The following is a 23,131-nucleotide window of genomic DNA, read 5'->3' as shown; positions in this document are numbered from 1 at the left end:
TTTTCCAGAACGGTTCTGTTCGCCGAAATTCATGCACTTGGCCAATCGTCGAATTTCCACGAATTGAGGATACCTACACGAAGCCCACAACACGGGGGTTAGTACATAAATTTTTCAGAATTTTCTAAGCTCATTTAATGCTCAGAAAGACACTGCGAAGTTCCATTGGACCCATCGAAAAACAGTATCGGAAAAATTCAAAATTTATGTCGCCGCGAAGCTCTCGACAAGTGGAGCGCTCTGGTACTCTCAGTTTTCTCGTGGGATTCACGGTTTGCGAGAAATCTAGCCCGAAAATCAAAATGGGCTAAAACTTCCCGGGCAAAACTTGGACAAACCGCTTGATGGATTTCGGTGTTCTTGGTGTCTATGGAAAACTCTCGACGAGTAGATGAGTTTAGACACAAGACCCGGTCTGATTGGTGATCGGATCGGCCGGATTTTGGCCGGGAAGTCGAAAAGGCGCGCGCACAAGGGAGGGGTGTTCGCACGCATTTTTCTGGGCGGCGGCCACGGGGAAGGAGGTGCGTGGCCTGAGTGGCTGGGAGTGGCGGGTGGTGGCCGTGGTGGGAGGAGAGAGAAAACGGGAGAAAGAGAGAAAGAAGAGGGGACGCGCGCGGGAGAAAAAGAAGAAGGGGAGAGAGCTGGTCCGATTCGATCGGTCCGATCCGGTCATGTTCGATTCGGTCGGTTCGATTTGGAATACAAAATTTTAAATTTTTACTTTGGCTCGGGACCAAAAACTAGGTCCAAAAATTTTGAAAAAAATTTCAGAAAACTCAAAAAAATTCGTAGACTCCAAATATGCTTTTAGTTTTGCCACGTGGTCTTTAAATAAATTTTTAAAAATCATCAAAGTTTATATTTTCAGAAAATCGAACCCGATTTTTAAAATTCAAAAAATCTCAAATAATTTCTTAAAATTTAATAAAATTAAAATATTAATAATACTCATAAAATAATAAAGTTTAAAATTTTGGGGTGTTACATTTAGTATCTTTTTCCTATTTCAATAAGCATGTATGGAGTTGAAATCTCTGTAGTGGAATGCAATATTATAAATAATGTAAAAATTAAAATTTTAAATATTAAAAACCATAATAATATACAATAAATTTTCAATATTTAACAATATAATTAATATACTTAGAGTTTCTAAGTCATAATTAATTATAAATTATATTAATTTTAAATTTAAAAATATCTTAATTTATTTAATTAAAATATAAAAATAAAAAATTCATAAAAATAGAAAAAAAAAATACTAAACCGAGAGAGAGAGTTAAATTCTATCCCTTATTTTTACATTTAATTTGAATTTTAACGGTTTAATTTAAATTGACACTGCTAATAAAAAAAATTATGATATTTTTATAAATTACTAATTTTAGTGGACTTTTTGTAATTTTACAAAAATAAAAATAAAAGAGTAGCTTCAAATTGAATAGCATAGTTGTCTCAGTTTGTCCTCTATTCAGCTGAGCATCGATCCGATCAGTTGGATTTGTCCTGTAATCCATATTAAGTCCAAAACGCAGCATCTCGACGAATCAAATCAAAATCAGAATCGTCAAAGGGATCCAACGGCTGAGACAGCAAAGAACACACGATGGATCAGCCAACAGCATAATATTTCCTCGAAACAGTTGAAAGAGGAAATGAATGAAATGAAAGCAGTGCGTAATGTACGATCTCTGAGAGAATGATTCGATTTCTCGCTTCCCCATATGCACAAAACTCACTGACTGAGGCCCAACCAACGAAACAAAGCATCTCTGTTTCTTTTTCGCTTCAGAGAGAGAGAGAGAGATAGAGAGAGATGAAGCTTATCAGAGAACGGACGGTGGGTGGGGCTGCGGTTGTGGGAGGCGACGGCTGGGAAGGAGGTGAAGTGGTGGTTGTAGGGGTCAAGTTCGATGCGGAGAGCAGAGAATTGCTTACGTGGTCGCTGATGAAAGTGGCAAAGCCTGGTGACCGTGTCATTGCTCTTCACGTTCTCGAATCTGTTACTGGTATGGTGATCGACTCCATTATCACTCGCATTTACCTCTCTATCTCTATATATGTGTTTCTAGTGTTTTTTTTTTGGGATAAACAAATAATTTTGTTATATGGGTTTTTGGTGTAGATTTTGTAGGAGGCACAGCATCGCTTCTGTCTCTAGTAAAGACATTTGATTCTTTGTTGGCAGTCTATGAAGGTTTCTGCAACTTGAAGCAGGTCTCTATCTCTCTCTCTCTCTCTCTCTTGTTTTGTTCCTGTGAAAATGATGGGATGTAGACCAATTTCAGGATTCTAATCTTAAGTTGACCACAACCTTTTTTTTTTAAATTATTTTTTTAAGATTGAATTTCATCTTGTTGTTGTGATAGTTTTCCTTTTTTTTTTTTTTTTTAACCTATTGTCTCCATTATTTATAACTAGGAAATAGAGTGCAAGTACCTTTCATCTTTGTATATATGCATTTTTAGATTTGGAAAAATGAATTAGAAGTGGCATGATTGAATTGGATGAATCGTTACAGGTAGATTTGAAGCTAAAAGTGTGTAGAGGTTCATCGGCGAGGAAAATTTTGGTAAGAGAAGCAAAATCAAGTGGTGCAGGTAAGGTTATCGTGGGAACTTCTAAGACCCGTCACAAAATCCGTTCCTCAACCTCGATAGCCAAGTATTGTGCCAGAAATTTGTCAAAGAGTTTCTCAGTCTATGCCGTTAGTAATTGCAAAATCGTATTCCAAAGAGAAGCAACCCAAGGTTGATTTTTTTTTTTTTTTTTAATTTATGGTTTTTGCTTTCATCAAGAACAATCCTCATTTTATGATCGGTTCCTCTTACATGATTTCGTACATATGCTCAGTTTTGTTGTTTTGTGCTTGAATGAATTATTATTCCCATAAAATTATTGTTTGGTTACTTTTGGGGATATGTGAGTAATAATATAGTGGTATTAACAAATGCAACTGATTTTGTGGTGGCAGATAAATTCAAGCGAGAATGTCAAATTTATTCGCAAAAATCCGTGAACAAGAATTCTACAGATAGTCCTTCACACTTAGTGTTGCCTGATAATGCTGGAAATGATTTACTTGAGGAGGCACATAATGATGGTGATGTTGATGTTGATAATTCATTGGCTTTGGTACCGGTTCAATCAAGTGAGGGTGTGTCAAATTTTAGTGCTAATGTGGTTGAAAGATTACCAGAGAGTAAACAGGGTTGGTCAATTCTTCGCCGGGTATTTCTACCCAAGCGTCGACCCATAGAGAAATCTCATGTAAAAAAGAATTCCATGGTTAAATGGGTATTGAAACTGCCAAGCTGGAATTCTTCATCAGTAGTGTATCCTGATCAAAAACAGACTCTTTTGAGAGTTACAGAAGACTACTGTTCTGATTTGGAAGGAGAGAATGGTGCAATTGTGCCAACGGTGGGCCCTGAAGTTGCATGGTCCCCCATCTCACCATACCATGGTTCAAATGGCCTTCCGGAAGAGTTGAAAGGTCTACATGAGAAATATTCATCATCATGTAGACTATTCAGCTATGAGGAACTTTGTTTGGCCACTTCTAATTTCATGCCTGGTTTGCTTTCTTGATCCAAATTTCATGAAATTAATTTTTATTTTGGCTTTTTTTTTTCATTTCCCTAATTTGCTACTGAATTATTGTTTCAGAAAATATGGTAGGCAAAGGTGGTAGTAGTCATGTTTACAAAGGTTGTCTTCCTGATGGCAAGGAATTGGCAGTGAAAATCTTAAAGCCATCTGACGATGTGTTAAAAGAGTTTGTCGCAGAAATTGAGATCATTACACAATTGCATCACAAGAACATAATCTCTTTATTTGGTTTCTGTTTTGAGCACAACAATTTACTCTTGGTTTATGATTTTTTGTCAAGAGGAAGCCTAGAAGAGAAGCTTCATGGTATATGATTTTTTTCTGCCTTGGATTTGATGAAATTTGTGTAATCTCATTCTTTACGTTTGATTTTTAATTTCAAATTGCTATTTTCTGATAAAGGTAATAAGAAGGACGGGAATGCATTTGGTTGGCAAGAGCGATATAAGGTGGCTTTGGGTGTAGCTGAGGCTCTTGACTACCTACACAATCTCTATGATCAGCCTGTGATCCACAGGGACGTGAAATCTTCAAACATACTTCTTTCTGATGATTTTGAGCCACAGGTGCAACTTTTTAAGGTTATTTGAGGCTTTTTTTAGTTATTTGTAGCTTTAATGCTAATGTTTTTCTTTCTTCAGCTGTCAGATTTTGGACTAGCTAGTTGGGTTTCAACATCTTGCACTGATGTTGCTGGAACATTTGGGTGAGTAATTGCTTCTTGTTTATAGTTCTTTACCAATTTTCCCAGTCACTCACATATTTCATAGTTCTCTCTTTATGCAGTTACTTGGCTCCTGAGTATTTCATGCATGGCAAAATGAGTGACAAAGTTGATGTCTTTGCATTTGGTGTCGTGCTTCTTGAACTTCTTTCTGGTAGAATGCCAATTGATGGTGAAAATCCTAAGGGCCAGGGTAGTCTTGTGATGTGGGTAATGTTTCTGCTTTCACCTTTCAAATTTTCCTATCTGAAATTTGGCCTGATGAGCAGATGATCAGTAGAATGGTTTCCATTATTTATTTGTTTTATCTATCTATTTATTTTCCTTAGAATGAATAGAGAGCTTGAAAAACTCTTCAAGTGTCAAGAAGAATTAGGATATTTTGAATCCATATTAGAGAACATAGGGAAGGTGATGAGTTCTCCATGCACTTGTTTAGGACATGTCAGGAACTATCTTGATGATTGGACTTTTATAATCTTCTTTCAAGTTACATATCATTTTCGCATTGAGTGTGATACAGTCAGATACTCAGATGCTTGATTCTGAAGTTTCTTGTTGTTGTTCCACTAGGTAATCATGAGATTCTGTTGCTGTTGATGTTTGAGGAATTTTAGCTGATGGTTTTGTAAATTTAAAACTCAATATATATATATATATATATTATTTAATATGGGATTGATTCTGGCATACAGGCAAGACCAATTCTAGAGGGTGGTAAAGTTTCCCAATTACTTGATCCAAATATAGGAAATGAGTATGATGATGACTGGATTGAGAGAATGGTTTTAGCTGCATCCCTCTGCATTAGTTGTTCTCCTGGATTTCGGCCACAAATCAGCCTTGTGAGTGAAGTTTTACTGAGTTTCTCATCGTAGTTTTCATATTTTTGATCTTTATTGCAGTTTTGATATTTCACTTTTCTATAAATTGACATGCTTCCCTTTGGATTTTTTGGTTGTCCACAGGTTTTAAAGCTTCTTCAAGGTGACGAGGAAGTGACAAATTGGGCGAGACAACAAGTTAGCGTATCAGAAGAAGTTGATACTGTGGATGGGGAAGCATTTCCTACTAATATTCTATCCCATCTTAATCTTGCGTTGCTAGATTTAGAGGATGATTCTCTTTCCATAAGTAGCACTGAACAAGGTGTTTCATTAGAGGATTACTTACAGGGGAAATGGAGCCGCACATCAAGCTTTGACTAACCATCGTTTACGGTTGAATGCAATGTACAGGTGTGAAGATATCTCCTGTTTATTTGTTCTGTATATTCCTTTTTTTTTTTTTGGTTGGTTGGTTGGTTGGTTGGTTTGTTGTTTGGGTCTTGGCAGAGAGGTTGTTTGCAAGAGGTTTACCCCCTCCTTGACTTAGAAGAAGTGTAACTTTCCAAAATTAAATGGGCAGGTATTGTTTCCAATTCTTGATCTTCTCTGAATTTTCTTGGAAGATGGTGGAAAAGCGCAAATGAGCCGTGGTGGCATTATGAGTGAACGTTTTTCCTTAACAAGTTGTACCTGAAGATGAATATTACCATTAGCCTAATTAAATTTCTACTTTTGACAATCAAGGTATAGGCATAGCTGTTGATATAACTTGCTGCATCTTTTTTTTGCCTTGATATGCAAATATGCAATATTCCTTCCCGCTGCATGAAGCAGGATTATGTTGTCATTCTTCTAATTTGGGTTTGTTAGGATGCAAATGCAATGAGAGATAAACTCCCTATTGCCAATGGACTGCTTATTAAATTTTTAACTTTGGAAGGTACTCTTTTCCCACTATGTTCCTTCCTTTTTTAAGGATAAGAATAAGAACTTTGATTCGACATTGGGATTGTAGTTGGCAGGTTCAAAAAAAAAAAAAAAAGCTTTTTAGAAAAAAACGTCATTTTAGATGTTTGTTAAATCAAATTTTGATACATTTTAATTAATATATTTATATATATTTTAATGAATTGATTTTCACAACACTAGACACCATCCTTGTAATATTCATCTTGCATATGGACAACTCAGCAGTTATATGAGAAGAACTTTCTCTTGTGCTTCAAGGTAGACGGATCTTTCAAAGGTTCACCTCTAGATGATCGATTAGTTTTAAGAAATCAACTCATGTCAATATATGACAATGGAGCAAAAGTCAAATATCAATGATTTTATCGATAAGTGAAATAAAAAATGAGCTGAACGATTGATTATTACTGGAATTTGCTCTATACATGCATACCTTTTCCAGCAAACATAGAAGCAGGTTGATCAGAATATCTATTAATTTGATTTCGGCAATGGTTTTAAATTTAATATTTTATAATTTTTAAAAACAATTATAATATTATTGAGTTAAAACTTTGGTGATAAAAATAACAATATTTTGATATACCTAATGTGTGCATATATTTTGCCGCTCCTATAATGTCACATATTTCCTTTTTTGGTTGGTAGCTGAAGCTGAACCAATGAATTTTACGTTAATAAAGTCGTCTTTTTAATTCTTGAGATCCCTAGTTGGAGGTGTAATCAAAATCTAATCAACTGAAAAAAAGAAAACTCTTCTCCAACCTGTTGCACGTGTTTACAATCGAACAACCCTACAAAATTGAAAAAGAATTGTTAATTTAAGAATTCAATCATATATTGAATTTATTTTTATTATTATTATTATTTTTTTGTCTGTGTATATATATATATATATTTAAAAATTTATAATAAATATTTTTGAGATATTAATTAATTTTCTTAACAATATTTCAAATATTTTTAGATATAATCCTATTCAATTTTGAGCAAAATAATATCTTTTTTTATTATTATTATTAACTTCTCTTTTAGTTAAAAAAAAAAAAAAAACTAATAATGGAAAATGAATATGTTTCTGATTTATCATAATTGGCAGACTCCTTAATAAAATTAAATTTTATAGAGGTATTTTTGTCTCCTGTTCCGGCGGATCTTCCATTCCCATCAAAGCAAAGTGGACAGGTTAGGGTTTTGCCATTTCTAGTCCAACGAAAAGCACCCCTCCATCTCCACTCTCTGCTTTGTGCGTCTTCTGCAACTTTCTTCTCTGCTCTGGGTGTTATCTGTCCCTTTCTCTCTCTCTCTCTCTCTCTCTCTCTCTCTCTCTCTCGCTGTTTCCTTTGGCGACCATCTGCTGTGCAAAATCATTCTGTTCAGGTAAGTTACCCTTGATTCCTTGTACTTCTATTTTCATAGTAAAGCTTAATTTAATATGGGCTTCTTGATTTCTACTGAAAATGAAATATATGATTACTGAATTTTCAAAGCAAGTTTTTCCTTGCTTCTTCTCTTTTGATCATCTTTCCTCTATTACTGTCATTGTCTACAATCTCTTGATTCTTCTGCAATGACATCATATACTGATCTCAATTTATGTAACTAGCTTACAGATTCATGCTACCTCTGCCTTTTATTAATTTTTTGTGGACTTGTTGATGCAGGAGCATAGCTACTACATTTGTCTGCTATTTCTTTGCGTGGAGAATTGCATTGTTAGCTCTTTTGCAAAAGGATAAAAAAAAAAAAAAGACTAGCACACCCCCAGAAGACTAAGGGACTTTCATTCTTCTGCAAGTTTAACGTATGATTACTAGGAGCTGGTTGCAACTTCACCCCTGTAGCAGTTCAGGTATTGTTACTCACTGCTCATTTGGCCATTGTATTTATACATAAGCAGCAACTAATTGTGTTCTTTTTGGCGTTTCTACTGTTTCCTTGTCAATTAAGGCTCTGGGGTTTGAGTGTTTATTTGTAATATTTTTAAGGAAGTACAAACATGAGTGGACTTTTGGAAAGATACAGCCCGATGGTGGCAGTAAAAATTGATTAGTTACATGTTGAGCTAATTGCGTTGTGACCACTTATACTTTTTTCATGAGCACACAACTCAGCTATGTAGAACATTAGTTTGCTTTTTTCTACCCTTTGATTCACAATTCTAGTTTTCATTTCCTCATTTGATTTTTCTTTTGTACCCTTTGAAAAGGAGAGCTCATTCATGCTTTCTATTTTCGTCAAAACTAAATGTAAGCATGGGATAACAGTTCACCAAATTTGACATTCTAATATGACTGTTTTTCTACTTGCATAAAAGCTCCAATTATCTGCAGCAGTTAAGTGTTAATTAGCAGAACTGCTTTTTTTTTTTCCTAAGCAATTCTTTTGTATACTTTAACTGAGGCAATTTCTTCTAATTTTTTGTCACATCTATATGTCCATTTTATATGCAATAGTTTCTAAGAGGTTGCTAATTTTATCTTGTCCACTAATTTGCAGTGTGACAGATTCTGGTCTGTCTTTGCTGTCAAATATGTATCAATTGGCAAAGGACTAGTGTGTGCATCTTATGGTGGTCGGAGTCCTCATGCAACCTAGTCCACTCTTCGCTACTGCTGCCTCCCTCTGATTGGTATATTTTTTGGTCTGGATCTTCAATTTCTACTGCTATGTACTGAAATCAGCCTCCTGCTTGGCTATGGAAATTCTTAATATTTGTTTTACTCAATGCAATTATTTCTGCTTCTATCTGAAGGCATCACCAAATTGCACTCCAACTGTTTGATTTTTTTTCTCTACGGAACCTGTATTGTTTCTTCCCCAACATGCATAGAGCATCCATTTTTTCTTGCTTACATCCATCTTTAAAATCCTTTCTTTTACACAAAAAAGATGCCTGCTTATTCCCATTCCCACTTCAAAAATCAAGCGCAATGTTGGTTCCACTGAAGCAAAAATCAAGCGGAGGAAGAAGACCCAAAAAGAAGATATACCACAGAGTCCATGAACTTGATCGAGTCATGGACTTACAGAAGAAGCCATCTGTTATCTTACACCTTAAAGCCATTATTCAATCACAAAAGAACCAACATCTCCTCCTCCGAGACCTTGAGAAACAAGTTGGGTTTGTCCAGAAATGGAACTTTATGGCTGTCATTGAAAAGTATCCTTCAATATTCCATGTTGATGCTGGCAGTAGCATGCCTCCTTCTGTTACACTCACTGAGAAGGCTAGGAAGGTTGCCTGTGAGGAAGCTGAATCTAGGGAGTTAATGGAACCCGTTCTAGTTAAGAACTTGAGGAAGTTGTTAATGATGTCAGTTGATTGTAGGGTGCCACTAGAAAAGATTGAATTCATTGAGAATGAATTAGGTTTGCCCAGCGATTTCAAGAAGTCATTGATTCCAAAGTACCCAGAATTTTTTTCGGTGAAAGATGTCAATGGGAAAGCTTATCTTCATTTGGAGAACTGGGATTCTTCATTAGCAGTCACTGCCCGTGAGGAAAGATTAACATGTGAAGGAGTTCTTCCCTCCAATCCGCCCAAGAAGAAGGTTAGAATATCAAAGGATGGTAATTTCTTTGGTCCATTTGCCTTTAAAATTTGCTTCCCTACTGGTTTTAGGGCAAATGTGAGTTACCTTGATGAACTTGAGAGGTGGCAGAGAATGCAATTCCCTTCTCCATACTTGAATGCTAGGAGATTTGAAGCTGCTGATCCAAAGGCACGAAAGCGTGTGGTGGCAATGCTTCATGAACTTCTTAGCTTAACTATGGAAAGGAGGTTGACTTCTATACAATTGGATGCATTTCATTCTGAGTATTTGTTGCCATCTAGATTACTGCTTTGTTTGATAAAGCATCATGGCATATTTTATATCACCAACAAAGGTGTTAGGAGTACTGTGTTCCTCAAGGAAGCCTATAATGATTCACATTTAACTGATAAATGTCCTTTGTTGTTGTTTAGAGATAAATTTATAGCACTTAGTGGTCGCAGGGAGATCAATTTGTGTAATGAGATGACTTCTTGAATTTCATCATTTCACATTCGGATTTATCCATAAAAAATCTTTTACTAATTCTTATCCAATAAAATGTAAAAATCATGAGATATTTGAACTGATCATTGTGGTTATTGGCTGATGTGTATTTGTTGCCATTGAAATGATGTTAACAGGGCATATATGGTAGGGAAAGAAGAAAAGAAGCAAGGATTTGGTTGTGTTCATATAGCTAAGGGCAAAATTGACATTACAAAAATTAAAACAAAATCCATCAAACGCCAAGCATCTTTTATGATATAGCGAATATTATTATTAATGCATAGAAATGACAAAACATTTGTGTATTTTTTCACCAATTTTTTTTATTAAGTCCACTCTATTGATATGGAATATATCAGCCTTCTTAAGTAATAAAAATGACTTTTTAAAGGTTAATATTATATTAATATTTTATTTTTAAATTATAATTAATTTATAATTTAATTAATAAAAAAAACTGTTTTTTGTCCCAATACTAATTATCATCAATTTTCATAGTTGTAATAACATAGAAGACTAATAACTACTTTTATCATAATTGTATCGTTGCAATGAGAAGGACTTATTTTCCATCCATTTTAATTGTGGCATTATTTGTTTATGAAGTTGCATTGGATGATTATAGAAAGATTACAATGGAATATGATATATCCGTAATTAATACTCATATTGTATCTGTAATTTTACAAAGTACTAGTAAGGAAGAATACAAAATAATGTCAGCTAATCAGTTCAACTCAACTAAATTTTTATCCCAAAAATTTGGGTCGGCTATATGGATTCTTTTTCTCAATTCTAAACGATTTTGAGTTAAATCCTCGGAAATGTAAAATACTTTTAGGTCATGTTGCATTACTTTCTTCAAAGTCAGTTTATGTCTATCCCTTCTTTTCTTTCCATCCCCTAACCTAATGTGCTCTACTTGTCGAACTGGAACCTCCGTATGTCTACGCTTTATATAAACAAACGACCTCAATCTCTCTTCTCTCAATTTATCTTCAATTGACACCACTTCTACATTTTCTCTAATACTCTCATTTCGGACTTTATCTAATCTAGTATGACCACTCATTCATCCTAATATTCTCATCTCCGCAATTCTTATCTTAGACACATACGACTCCTTCAGTGGCCAATACCCATTACCATATAATATGGTCGTATGGTTGTACCATATAATGTCAGCTAATCAATTAAATAATATTATTAAATAAAATAAATAATTTAAATAATTTCTATTTTAAAATGGACTAAATAATTTAACATTAAATTATAATTTAAACTTTTTTTAGATAATTAAATTATAACTTACATAAAAATTATGTATTGATATATTATATTTATTAATAAAATACGTATATTATGGACATTTTTTTTGATAAAATAATTTCAGTCATTAATCATAATAATTTTATGAAAGAAATACATATAGTTAAAATTTACTCAAATATACAACATACATTTTCTATGTAATCAACGTAAACTATCTTTCAGTTTTCAATACACTGTATTAGTAGTTTTTCTTTTTAATTTTATTTTTATTTATTTCATGCATTACATTATTTTTTATTATAATTTTTTTTGCAATTATAAAATCTCAAAAATAAATAAAAATATGATTACATTGAGGACTTGACTACAATTAAAGATCATTGAAAAATAAAAGTTAGGGTATAAAAAATTATAAGATATATCCTTTACAAATAATGAAAATTTTATGAGCACAAATACAGCTTTGCTTGATAAAAGGATTAAGTTCATAACTTCGGCAAATTACTCTAAAGTTATATCCTAATCATAATGGAATCATGCTTTCTAATAATTAATTAATATTTACTATCTATTCTATTAATCATTTCGTTCCTTTATTATTTTTTGCTAATCAATTATTATAAATTAAAAAATTTAAAATTTTCGAAATATACATGTAGCATATCCTTCACATATTGAAAGCATTTGATCATTTGAAGAGGAAGAGGAGAGTTAAAGAAGAAAATTAAATCCGTTGATGCCCAAATACAAATTTAAGATACTTGTTACATGCTTGACAAACTCAATTGTGAAGGTCTAATGTGCCAAACCATCAAACAGTATCAATCCAGCACTCAAACAAGACCCCCATCTCAGATAATCTTTCCACAAATGAAAGCGCAGTCAGATCATGGTTCACCCAAAAAATGGGATCACATATACCATCATCCTGGGCAAGAAAACTTGGGATTTGAAGTAGAAAACCTTCCATTGGCTCACAGAAATAAGTGAATCAGTATATCGTTGCCCTGTTCACAATATAATACATGCTCTCCAAAGCATTGGTGTATCAAGTGGCTAACCATGCTTGAAGTACCTTGAAGATTCAAAAGTGTTTCATGGTATGGCAGCTGAGAGGCAAAGATGCTGTTCAATGGAAGAGTTACCCATTTTTGCACTAGAAAAAATCATTTCTCTCTGATAAACTCTGATTGTATGCTTTCAGTAAGGGCTTCCGAATTTGGTTTGTGTTTACTCTGCCCTGAATAAGCATTAAGAATTAGAAACAAAGGAGCTCCCCTTTTTTTTTTTCATTAATCTAGAACACAGACGCAATGCCACGATCGACAAGAACATGAAAACTAATATATAGATAACAAGGACATATGGAGCTTAACAAATGAAAAGTAATTTATGCACCAAATTTAGTGTAAGTTTTTGACATAGTCACAGGCACAACTTGACTTGCATATATTTGATCAGGTAAGGTATATGCTTCTGTCTTAACTCAAAGAATACATCATATCAATTCACTGCATGGATTACTAGAAAATGAGGTGAGGTTAGCTCCTTTGTACTGACCATAAGATGCTAGGCAGATGTTAAATTACTAGCTGGTCAACACTTTTTATTTCCTGATAAAATGATGCATATCATGTTAGATAATTTAGCTTCTGACAGTTTAAAATATGTAATTTATTTGTGATATGAAATTGGCATATCAATGTTCATGCTTAAGAAGGGCTTACCTGACTTCTTAGATGAGGTCTTTCTAGATTTCTTGAGGCCTTCTTTCTCCTTCTCTTTGAAAAGATCATTATACTTTTGTAGTAAACGTTCTTTCTCCTCAAGCATACCTAACATCTCGTATGCATCTGCCACTTTCTGTACAATTGATTTTTCTGGAGGTTTGCGATCAAATGCTTCTAGGCCCTTGAAAAGCTATGGAATCCAAGTGACAAAGACAACAAAGGTTAGTCCAATGCAATGGAATGTCAAATTATCATTTTATAAGGAAATAGAAAGTAAACAACTCGAACTTCAACTTATGATAGTGACTTAACAAAAGATTTCAAAAGATTCAAAATTACCAATACATGAAAACCACATGCAGCTTTCTAAACTAAGAGCTCTAAAAGACCTAACCACAGCAAGTTCAGCTAGAGGTGAGTGAAACTTTCCTCTATTACATGCAACATCTGAACAAAAAACGAATTACATGAGGAAATGAGGATACAAATTTGTATGCTTAAATGCATATAACAGTTGCTGTTTCTCTATAACAGAATCATCATATTAGATAATCCTAGCATTGACGCAGCGTAGCTTAGGAAAACACTCACTCACACACCAAAGAGAGAGTTTAAAAAGAAAATATTCTGGTGCAATTTTATTGATAGAAAAATGATCTGAAATACATAAAAATCTGGGGTATTTATAGAGTTCTTAAACTCCTAAAGACAATAGGAAAAGATCTCTACTAATTGGGAAGTTTTAATAAATCTAAATCCTAGATAAAATAGGAGTAAAAGTAGTCTTAGATAGAAAAGGAAAACAGAATTAATTCCTAAATAAAGTTGGAGAGTCCCTAAATTAATTCCAATCAATTTCCGCATCTCCAGGCAGTCAAAACAGGAAGTCCAAGTGGCTTTAGGACTGCTAGACTTCAAAATTAGCGCAAAAAAATGCAGCTGCCCCCTTTGGACAGAAGACCACACGCCCTAGGCATTTGGTAGGGGCCTAGTAAAAATACTTGCTTAGGGAAACATTTCGGTGAAAAGCATAAGTTAAGAAAATGAATTATTTCTATTATTTGGTTGTATACTTGTATCATTGAAAATCAACAAGAAATTATTTTCCAGTACTTCGGGCACATTTAGAAAGAATTAATCTAAACTTTCCTTCATTCATGAAGACCATGAGAATGTTCGAACCTAGGACTCTATTATAAACTTGGTTTAGGATATTCCTCAAACAACTATATCATAAACAAAAGGACATTCCTTGGTGCTTCATCTTTTCCAATAACATAGTGCTGTTAAGACAAGGTTTGAGGTTAACTAGATGTTGGAGCGGTTTCTTGACAGGCACTATGAACAGTGCCCATGAACAATACTGATGAACAATAAATAAAGAAGTTAGCTTCCCAAGAGTTGCATCACCCAACTTAAGAAACAACTTTACAAGAAATTATATTGATTGAAAAAAATTGAAGAAGCATTATAAAAATAGGTATTTATAGACTCAAAAATAGTCCTAATCCTTCGAGATGTTGGACTCCAAAACTAATACTAAATCTCTAAGGATTTACATTTTAACATCATGTTGGATCAAATGAAGATGGGAATTCCATTAATAAAAGTTGCTTGCAAATGAATTCCAATATTTGGTATCCTAATTTTTAAATATATAATTTATTTGTAAATTCCAGTAAATTTGGCAGATTTGGCTCAAGTATAACCAATTCCATGGAATTAATGATGTAAAAATTTCAAATGGATTTTTCTTAAACCAAACATTTTAAGTGTAGATTTGCAAATAAATTCTATAAAATTTTGTGAAATTCATTTATATCAAACAAGCCTTAAAAACCTCACGAGGACTTTAAATAATACTTGAAATTAAAAATAAAGAACCCTAAAGAATAAAAATTTATGATAGGTATAAATTCAACGGATTAGTATCTAAGCAATACAACTAAATCACAATATGATAAGCAACTTCAACTTCTTATGCAAAGCATGAGGAGCATACCTTTATGAGGTTCTCTAGCATGTTGTTTCTATAGTATATGGATATCATGCACTTGCACAACTGCCAGGGCACCGAGTGAAGATCTGTACCAATTTTCTTCAACCAAAACACGTGTGCTTCTTCTGCTCTATGGTCCTTATCTAAAGCTTGTATTAACTGCCCGTATGTTCCCATTGTATTTCCCTGCCCCTTGCTTAGCATCCATTTAATTACCTAGAGGACATTAATAAACAGAAAAAGATATTACAAAAGAACAATAACGACATTCATTGGGCAATATTATAATAACAAAAGGGTTGCACAATGTTATCTTAAACTGCCATGCTGATAAGTTATTTTAAATGTTATTTTTGTTATTATGTTACATAAATGATGTTTACATCGTTATGTCACTATCATTATCAATATCATCTCTTTTAATTCACATAATTGTATGATTTATTTATTTATTATTATTATTTTTATTATTATAAGTGTCCTTAGTGCTTAGTGTAATAGATATTCTAGGGTTTACTCAATTACTAGTTAGAATAGGTTGATTTCTATTTAGAAAGTAGAATGTCTTTAGGTATTATTCAGCTTGACTGGAAGGAACTTTTTTTTTTTTGGAACCTTTTTTTTTTTTACTGGATAAGTTAGGAGGGTACCTTATCCTCCATGCTATAATTCCTTTATTTTCACTTTATAAAATTTATCTTCTTATCAAGGATTAAATAAATAAATCACACAATGAGTGCTCATCAGCATGGGGTGGGGTGGAGGAGGACCTGAACAACTCTGTGCCACTGCTGTTCCTTTTCAAGAGTGAGCAGAACCATCTTGAGTGACCCAATAGGGAAATTGCGCTCCCACGCAACCCAGGCATCAAGAGCACCATAAACAGCCTCTTTACTATCCTTGAGATCAAGAAGCTGCACAGATAAGGTTCTCATTAGCTTAACCAATCAGTCAGATTTGTATGGGAAAAGAAATACCAAGATCAATCTTTTGGTTTTTATTGTAGGAAAGAAAAAACAAAATTCCAGGTATATGTTCATCTATTAAACTCTAATTCAGAAGTACTCGTACAACTGAACTAGTCAATTCCTAATCATACAAACAAGACAATGGTACATATAGCTCACTGAATGCGAATACTTATTATATATCCAAACATCACTGACAGTTTCATCTAGAAGATAATAATGCACAGACAAAATCTATTAGATCAGTACATCATGTATATGTGTAGAGTGAAAAATGAAATGCCAGGGACAAAAACAATGCATGACAATCCAATCCAGATACAGATGAAAGTCACAAAAGGTTAGCAAAGAATCCACATGAAATAGATTTTATAAATTGTGGGGTCCTTCAAGTTATATGGAGGCCTTTAAGAAGACTTGTTCTAGTAAAGAATGAGAAAGAACAAAGTTGAAATTTATCCAAATGCCAACAGCTCAGTGGCACTCTGAAACTCAGCATATTTTTGATACCTAAGGCAAGCTAAAGAAAGTATAAATATTTAAAAACCAAATTTTGTTTTCAAATTTCACAGAAATAATACTTTGATAGAGAGACAGCTCTCAACAATCCAATTTAATTGGAGGATAAACAGCTAAATTGCGTCACTTGAATGTTTGGAACTCATCTTTATCATAGGCAGGCATATAGACTAAAAGCAGAATTTAATAAAAGAGACAACCAACCACCAAAACCAGTAATAAGGGATTAATAATAGTTTCAAAAGGCCATATGTAACTTCAACATCGGCTGGTGGTCTTGGATGTCAAGTTTAGGAACAATTCAAGTAAGGTTAGAAGAAATAGTGTAGCTCGAACAAAGTGGTGGGAGTTCAAAGGAGTAAAGCAAGTGAAGTTCAAAAATGAGCTTCTCGAGTCCGAAGTATGGAATCTGGATATAGAGGCCAATGATATGTGGATACAGATGGCATCAAAACTCAACTCAACTCAACTAAGCCTTTATCCCAAAAATTTGGGGTCGGCTATATGGATTCGTTTTTTCTACTCTGAACGATTTTGGGTTAAATCCTCAGAAATGTGTAATGCTTCTAAGTCATGTTGTACTACTCTCCTCCAAATCAATTTAGGTCTACCCCTTTTTTTCTTTCTATCCTCTAACCTAATGTGCTCTACTTGTCTAACTGGAGCCTCCGTATGTCTACGCTTCACATGACCAAACCACCTCAATCTCCCTTCTCTCAACTTATCTTCAATTGGCACCACTCCTATCTTTTCTCTAATACTCTCATTACGGACTTTATCTAGTCTAGTATGGCCACTCATCCACCTTAACATTCTCATCTCTGCAACTCTTATCTTAGATGTATGCGACTCTTTCAGTGCCCAACACTCACTACCATATAACATAGCCGGTCGTATAGCTGTACGGTAAAATTTTCCTTTCAATTTATTGGGAATCTTACGATCACATAAAACTCCCGTGGCACGTCTCCACTTCAACCATCCGGCTTTAATCCTATGACTAACATCCTCCTCACATCCCCCATCTACTTGAAGGACTGAGCCTAGATTAGAGAAATAGCTAGAAAAGTACTTGGAGAGTCTAAAGGACATAGACCACCCTCAAAAGAGAGATAGTGGTGGAATGAGGAAGTACAAAAGGCAGTGAAGAGAAAAAGGGAATGGTATAAGAAATTACCTAAATGTGATAATAATGAGGCACATGAACAGTACAAAATAGCAAAGAAAGAGGCAAAAAAGGCAGTTAGTCAAGCAAGAGCACAGGCCTTTGAAAAGTTATATGAGAAACTTGGAACTAAAGAAGGGGAGAAAGATATTTATAGATTAGCAAGGAGGAGAGAAAGGAAATGTCAAGATCTCAATCAAGTTAGGTGCATTAAGGATAAAGAAGGAAAAGTGTTGGTGAAAGATGAGGACATTAAAGAAAGATGGAGAAATTATTTTAATGATCTCTTTAATAATAGTCAAAATGGTAATAGCGTGAATATAGATTATAGAACAATAGAAAAGAATGTGAATTATACTAGAAGGATTAGATCTTTAGAACTAAATGAAGCACTTAAGAGAATGAAAGTGGGTAAAGCCTGTGGACCCGATGAAATACCAATTGAAGTGTGGAAGTATTTGGGAGATATGGGAGTGGCATGGTTAACTAAATTATTTAATAAGATTCTAAACTCAAAGAAAATGCCCGATGAATGGAGAAAGAGTATTTTAGTACCTATTTTTAAAAATAAGGGAGACATACAGAGTTGCTCAAACTATAGGGGAATTAAACTCATGAGCCATACTATGAAGTTGTGGGAGAGAGTTGTGGAGCATCGACTACGTCATGATACTTCTATCTCTCTCAATCAATTTGGTTTCATGCCCGGTCGTTCAACTATGGAAGCGATCTTTCTCATTAGAAGCTTGATGGAGAAATATAGAGATGTGAAGAAAGATCTACACATGGTTTTTGTTGATTTAGAGAAGGCTTATGATAGTGTTCCAAGAGAGGTCTTATGGAATGTGTTAGAACAAAAGAGGGTATCTATTAGGTACATACAAGTATTGAAAGATATGTATGAAGGAGCAACTACTATTGTGCGCACAGTGAGAGGGGACACAAGAGATTTTCCGATCTCAATTGGATTACACCAAGGATCAGCCATAAGCCGTCACCTTTTTACATTAGTTTTAGATGAACTGACGAAACATATACAAGAGAGTATTCCTTAGTGTATGATGTTTGCGGATGATATTGTTATGATAGATGAGACACGAGAATGAGTCGATAGAAAGCTAGAACTTTGGAGAAGTACTCTAGAGTCAAAGGGTTTTAAGTTAAATAGAACGAAGACAGAATACATGCATTGCAAGTTCAATGAAGGCCAAACTGGTGATAGGGAAGGAGTTAGTTTGAATGGAGTGGTACTGTCCCAAAGTAATCACTTTAAATATCTAGGTTCAGTCCTTCAAGTAGATGGGGGATGTGAGGAGGATGTTACTCATAGGATTAAAGCCGGATAGTTGAAGTGGAGACGTGCCACGGGAGTTTTATGTGATCGTAAGATTCCCAATAAATTGAAAGGAAAATTTTACCGTACAGCCATACGACCGGCTATGTTATATGTTAGTGAGTATTGGGTACTGAAAGAGTCGTATGCATCTAAGATAAGAGTTGCAGAGATGAGAATGTTAAGGTGGATGAGTGGTCATACTAGACTAGATAAAGTCCGTAATGAGAGTATTAGAGAAAAGGTAGGAGTGGTGCCAATTGAAGATAAGTTGAGAGAAGGGAGATTGAGGTGGTTTGGTCATGTGAAGCGTAGACATACAGAGGCTCCAGTTAGACAAGTAGAGCACATTAGGTTAGAGGATAGAATGAAAAAAAGGGATAGACCTAAATTGACTTGGAGTAGAGTAGTACAACATAACCTAGATATATTACACATTTCTGAGGATTTAACCCAAAATCGTTCAGAGTGGAGAAAGCGAATCTATATAGCCGACCCCAAATTTTTGGGATAAAGGCTTAGTTGAGTTGAGTTGAGTTGAGTAACTATTTTCCATGGTCAATATGAAATCAGAAACTTAAAAGGCAACTTGTTAAGAAAATGAAACAGCCAAACAAAATGGCAGCTTAATCATGCCCTTCTACTCTAAATTCTAATTCTCGGAAGACAACCATGATCTAGGTCAAGATACAGACAAATTTGAATCTCTGGTAATTACTTGGAAAGAATTTTAGCCAAGGATTGAGGTAGGTGCACTAACAACTACAGTATGACAAAAGAGTGAATCTTAGAAAGCTTTTCTTCAGCAGGAAAGGTAAGTTAGTTAATTTTTATTGTGCTAATCTACCAATCCCAACTTCACCTTGTATGAATTACACATGGTGTGTTGTCTATAGTTTTTACCAAGACATGACTACCCGGATGGTGAGAAGAAGAAGGTTTGGTTTATTAAGCCAATTAAATCAATGAAGTTATAAAACAATAAAAAAACATGATAATCCAACCTAGCCCTTCCCACCCTTTCTCAGCCAGACAGTCACACAAAGGTCCAGGAATAACTTGTCATATCTTTGGCTCTTTGCCAAAAAGTTCTTCTTGCTAAGAAGCCAACATAGTGAACATATCGACAAGAGAATCAGAACTTCCACCAACTTTCATCAGATTATCAATATTGATGATCGTCAATCCACCTACTCAGTTTACTCATTTGATGAATTGGCATCAAAGCACATAAACTTGGACCTTATGGAAAACCATCTCCATTGCATGGCTATGCAGATTCCCTGAATCCACCACATTGGGCCACTCATTGAGACATTGCATATCACAGATACCAAGTCTCTTCTTGCTTCAAAGGATACACATTCCACTAAATCTGTCCAGAAACTCACATTGTGTTCATCAGTGACCAAATAATTCCTCCAAGCCCAGGCTGCATTAGTACAAGATACCTCCCATTTATAATAAACAGCTAAGTTTGTGTATATTGGGAGAACATGGATAGCTTAAGGGCCCAAAGATTAATTTCCCTGAGAAACTGTTACTGCTTTCCCACACAACAATTTATTCATTTATAATGAGCATATTGCACTCAAAACCTCTGCACAGAATCATACCACAGAATTGAAGAGTAACAAGAAGAGCTGAAATGCTAAAACAATTATTAGTACTCTGCTTACACAAATTATTTTCCACACAGACCATTTTCATTAGATAAGGGCGCTAAGAAACTTTACATATGCATACCGTGTTTACAAGAAAGTTGATCTTATCCTTCCTGGAAACATTCTCCCCAATCCGGAATTTCTGCACTCCTCCAGCATTCTGGTCTGAATTCTCACATTTAGCTTTGCGATCATATTGATTCTAGAATGTTACAACCAAATCAAGTAATCAACCATTCTTAATCCATTAGATTTCACAGAAAAAGGTGTTCAATAACATAAATTAAGCATTTCCGATGTATTTTTCTCACCCAATTTCACTTAAGAATTGTAATTCATTCAGGCTACGCATTGGGAACCAAATCAAGTCATTTGAAACCATATTCAAATACTTGAGAGAAAACTAGACACCATCTTTATGAAAATAAAGGACATGATTGCCCCTTGTAATGCTTGTAATGTTAAATGTGGTTAGGAAAATTGGAGCTGAAGCTGATGAGCATCCTCAGGTTGATTCTTAGAGGAGACTTCAACATTTCCATTTGACTTAAACATGGAACACACCTACAGGAAGGAAATTAGGTTTACTGACTCCATAAATTCTTCGTGAATTGGGACTTATAAAGAAACCTAAGAAGCTCATCTCTAGCTATTTCTCATAGAACAAAACATCACAAGGAGTCAAGGAAGTGTCACATTCAACTTCCAAAAACAGGGCTTTCTATTTAGCAGTTAAAATTCAAGACCACTTGCACATCGTGCATTAAAATGTTTGTTTATCAAACAAACTGCCAAGGTACCTAGAGATCAACTGACAATTAGAAAATCTACCACATAGTCTTCTATAACCCTTCGGGCATGCAAGCTCCAAGGTAGTAATGAAATCACTAAAGTAGATCACATTCCATTAAGTACCCAAATTTTGTTTTATACATAATCCCGTAAACTCTCCAACATAGTGCTATTTTATGTCAAATTTAATAGCGAAACAATGCATAAAAGCACAAAGGTAATTCAGTAATGTATTTGTTAAAGTACCTCTAACAGGGAAGTAGATCTTGTAGTATTTCTATTAGAAACTTGAGCTTGCACCATTGAATGGTAGCTGCAGTTAGGACTTTGTATCCTAGCAATACCTACTCGAGTTAATTGGCCAATCTGTAAAATCATCAACTAGTTCAAAATCAATATCAGAGACTAAACTCCAACAATCACAATAAAAAGAGAGACAGACTCACAAGAGAAGACATGGCTGGTGATCTCCACATGGCCTGAAATCAGACCAGACCAATTATAGTCCAAATCTCTATCCACAAATTAACAAATAAAACAAATAATAAGCAAAAGTGTACTTCGGCAATATAAATAATTATTGATATAAACACATAGAGTTAGAACTAGAAGATGACTAATCCAGCTAACTTCTTTTTTTTATTTTATTTTTTTAATTTACCAATTAATATAGAGAGCACTATCACCGGATCAAATAATAATACATGACTAAGTTCATAAGAGTTTCAATTTTGTATGTGATTGTAACCATTTCTTCTAAAATAATTTGGTTGTGATATATATATATATATATATATATATATATATATATATATATATATAATTTTTTTTTTTTTTTTTTTTTTTAATTTATCACTTCTTCAAGCATAGCAATCAAAATAAAATCAATTTTTAATGGTTCCTAAATAATATATTTAAGATTATGCGTTTATACTCAATGTGCTTTCCCAACAGCGGCACAAACAACAATAACAAACATACCATGACTATGCCATGAGATCCTAAGGAAAGCTAAAATGAACCAAGCACACAGACATAATCTTCATTATTAAATTTGCCAAAAATTCATTAGCAATACGGTTATCAACAAAAAAGCAATCTTTCCACCACAATAACGAAATCTAACTACTCGTTAAATTATGCATTACAACTATTTAATCCCATTCATCGGTGGATTATAAAATCCTAGGTTTTTTGGCAAAGGGAAAGAACCTGCTGTTAGGGGTTAAGTGGCGGTGGTGGTCTTCGTCGTAGTCGTAGGAGATGTTGGTGATGTGGAGAGAGAGAGATAGGGAAGGATTTAGCTGCTACTTCGGCGTTGCAGGTAATCCAGACCAGACAAAGGTGGTAGTGCGACGGCAGTAATTGTTAGTGGAAAAGGTGGCGATCACGGATTACGCTGGAGTCCTTAATACTCCCTAATCCCATCACAAAGTATTTTCATCCCGCTACGCCTTGGTCCGATCCATTGTGGGCGGGCCTGGGAGTGAAAACCCCGATATGCCCTT

The 23,131-nt window shown here is 34.5% G+C and overlaps 3 protein-coding genes across 9 annotated transcripts; 2 read left to right on the top strand and 1 right to left on the bottom strand.

Annotated features, from left to right (window-relative positions):
- The first annotated feature begins 1,690 nt into the window (after positions 1–1,690).
- Positions 1,691–5,905, top strand: LOC110666796 (protein kinase STUNTED). Of its 2 annotated transcripts, XM_021827403.2 has the most exons (11): positions 1,696–2,012; positions 2,129–2,220; positions 2,525–2,753; positions 2,978–3,580; positions 3,673–3,921; positions 4,018–4,181; positions 4,257–4,321; positions 4,402–4,549; positions 5,035–5,184; positions 5,308–5,577; positions 5,747–5,905. In XM_021827403.2, the coding sequence occupies exons 1-10, from the start codon at positions 1,820–1,822 to the stop codon at positions 5,545–5,547; spliced, it is 2,133 nt and encodes a 710-aa protein (XP_021683095.2). In that variant the 5' UTR covers positions 1,696–1,819; the 3' UTR covers positions 5,548–5,577; positions 5,747–5,905. The 2 variants fall into 2 exon arrangements, with proteins under 2 accessions (XP_058006445.1, XP_021683095.2); XM_058150462.1 differs by having other exon boundaries at positions 1,691–2,012; positions 5,308–5,905.
- A 1,315-nt stretch (positions 5,906–7,220) lies between these two features.
- On the top strand, positions 7,221–10,264 carry LOC110666797 (protein WHAT'S THIS FACTOR 1 homolog, chloroplastic). Of its 2 annotated transcripts, XM_021827405.2 has the most exons (4): positions 7,221–7,515; positions 7,800–7,987; positions 8,635–8,767; positions 9,065–10,264. In XM_021827405.2, the coding sequence occupies exon 4, from the start codon at positions 9,069–9,071 to the stop codon at positions 10,167–10,169; it is 1,101 nt and encodes a 366-aa protein (XP_021683097.2). In that variant the 5' UTR covers positions 7,221–7,515; positions 7,800–7,987; positions 8,635–8,767; positions 9,065–9,068; the 3' UTR covers positions 10,170–10,264. The 2 variants fall into 2 exon arrangements, with proteins under 2 accessions (XP_021683097.2, XP_021683096.2); XM_021827404.2 differs by having other exon boundaries at positions 7,223–7,515; positions 8,635–10,264.
- A 1,900-nt stretch (positions 10,265–12,164) lies between these two features.
- Positions 12,165–23,068, bottom strand: LOC110666799 (pentatricopeptide repeat-containing protein At4g18975, chloroplastic). Of its 5 annotated transcripts, none has more exons than XM_021827410.2 (9): positions 22,836–23,065; positions 22,070–22,137; positions 21,870–21,989; positions 20,914–21,033; positions 15,953–16,096; positions 15,186–15,398; positions 13,181–13,373; positions 13,014–13,066; positions 12,165–12,693 (listed from the first exon to the last, which is right to left on the bottom strand). In XM_021827410.2, exons 2-8 carry the CDS (start codon positions 22,097–22,099, stop codon positions 13,050–13,052), a joined length of 837 nt encoding a protein of 278 aa, XP_021683102.1. In that variant the 5' UTR covers positions 22,100–22,137; positions 22,836–23,065; the 3' UTR covers positions 12,165–12,693; positions 13,014–13,049. The 5 variants fall into 5 exon arrangements, with proteins under 5 accessions (XP_021683102.1, XP_021683103.1, XP_021683100.1 ...); XM_021827411.2 differs by having other exon boundaries at positions 12,165–12,688; XM_021827408.2 differs by lacking the exon at positions 13,014–13,066 and having other exon boundaries at positions 22,836–23,068.
- Positions 23,069–23,131: the final 63 nt, after the last annotated feature.

The sequence above is a fragment of the Hevea brasiliensis genome, chromosome 7, assembly GCF_030052815.1.
Source record: "Hevea brasiliensis isolate MT/VB/25A 57/8 chromosome 7, ASM3005281v1, whole genome shotgun sequence".
Lineage (NCBI taxonomy): Eukaryota > Viridiplantae > Streptophyta > Magnoliopsida > Malpighiales > Euphorbiaceae > Hevea > Hevea brasiliensis.
The sequence above is the reverse complement of the archived record's forward strand: the minus strand, read 5'-3'. Positions and strand labels throughout refer to the sequence as shown.

What these genes read in the sequence shown, in the direction of transcription:
- LOC110666796 (XM_058150462.1), top strand. Translation starts at nt 1,820, where the DNA reads ATGAAGCTTATCAGAGAACGGACGGTGGGTGGGGCTGCGGTTGTGGGA. An exon ending in GTTTCTGCAACTTGAAGCAG is followed by an intron (nt 2,221 to 2,524) that starts GTCTCTATCTCT and finishes GAATCGTTACAG; the next exon opens with GTAGATTTGAAGCTAAAAGT. An exon ending in CACTTCTAATTTCATGCCTG is followed by an intron (nt 3,581 to 3,672) that starts GTTTGCTTTCTT and finishes TTATTGTTTCAG; the next exon opens with AAAATATGGTAGGCAAAGGT.
- LOC110666799 (XM_021827408.2), bottom strand. Translation starts at nt 22,099, where the DNA reads ATGTGGAGATCACCAGCCATGTCTTCTCTT. An exon ending in CACCAGCCATGTCTTCTCTT is followed by an intron (nt 21,990 to 22,069) that starts GTGAGTCTGTCT and finishes ATGATTTTACAG; the next exon opens with ATTGGCCAATTAACTCGAGT. An exon ending in TCAACTTTCTTGTAAACACG is followed by an intron (nt 16,097 to 20,913) that starts GTATGCATATGT and finishes TTATCTGTGCAG; the next exon opens with CTTCTTGATCTCAAGGATAG.
- LOC110666797 (XM_021827404.2), top strand. Translation starts at nt 8,961, where the DNA reads ATGCATAGAGCATCCATTTTTTCTTGCTTACATCCATCTTTAAAATCC.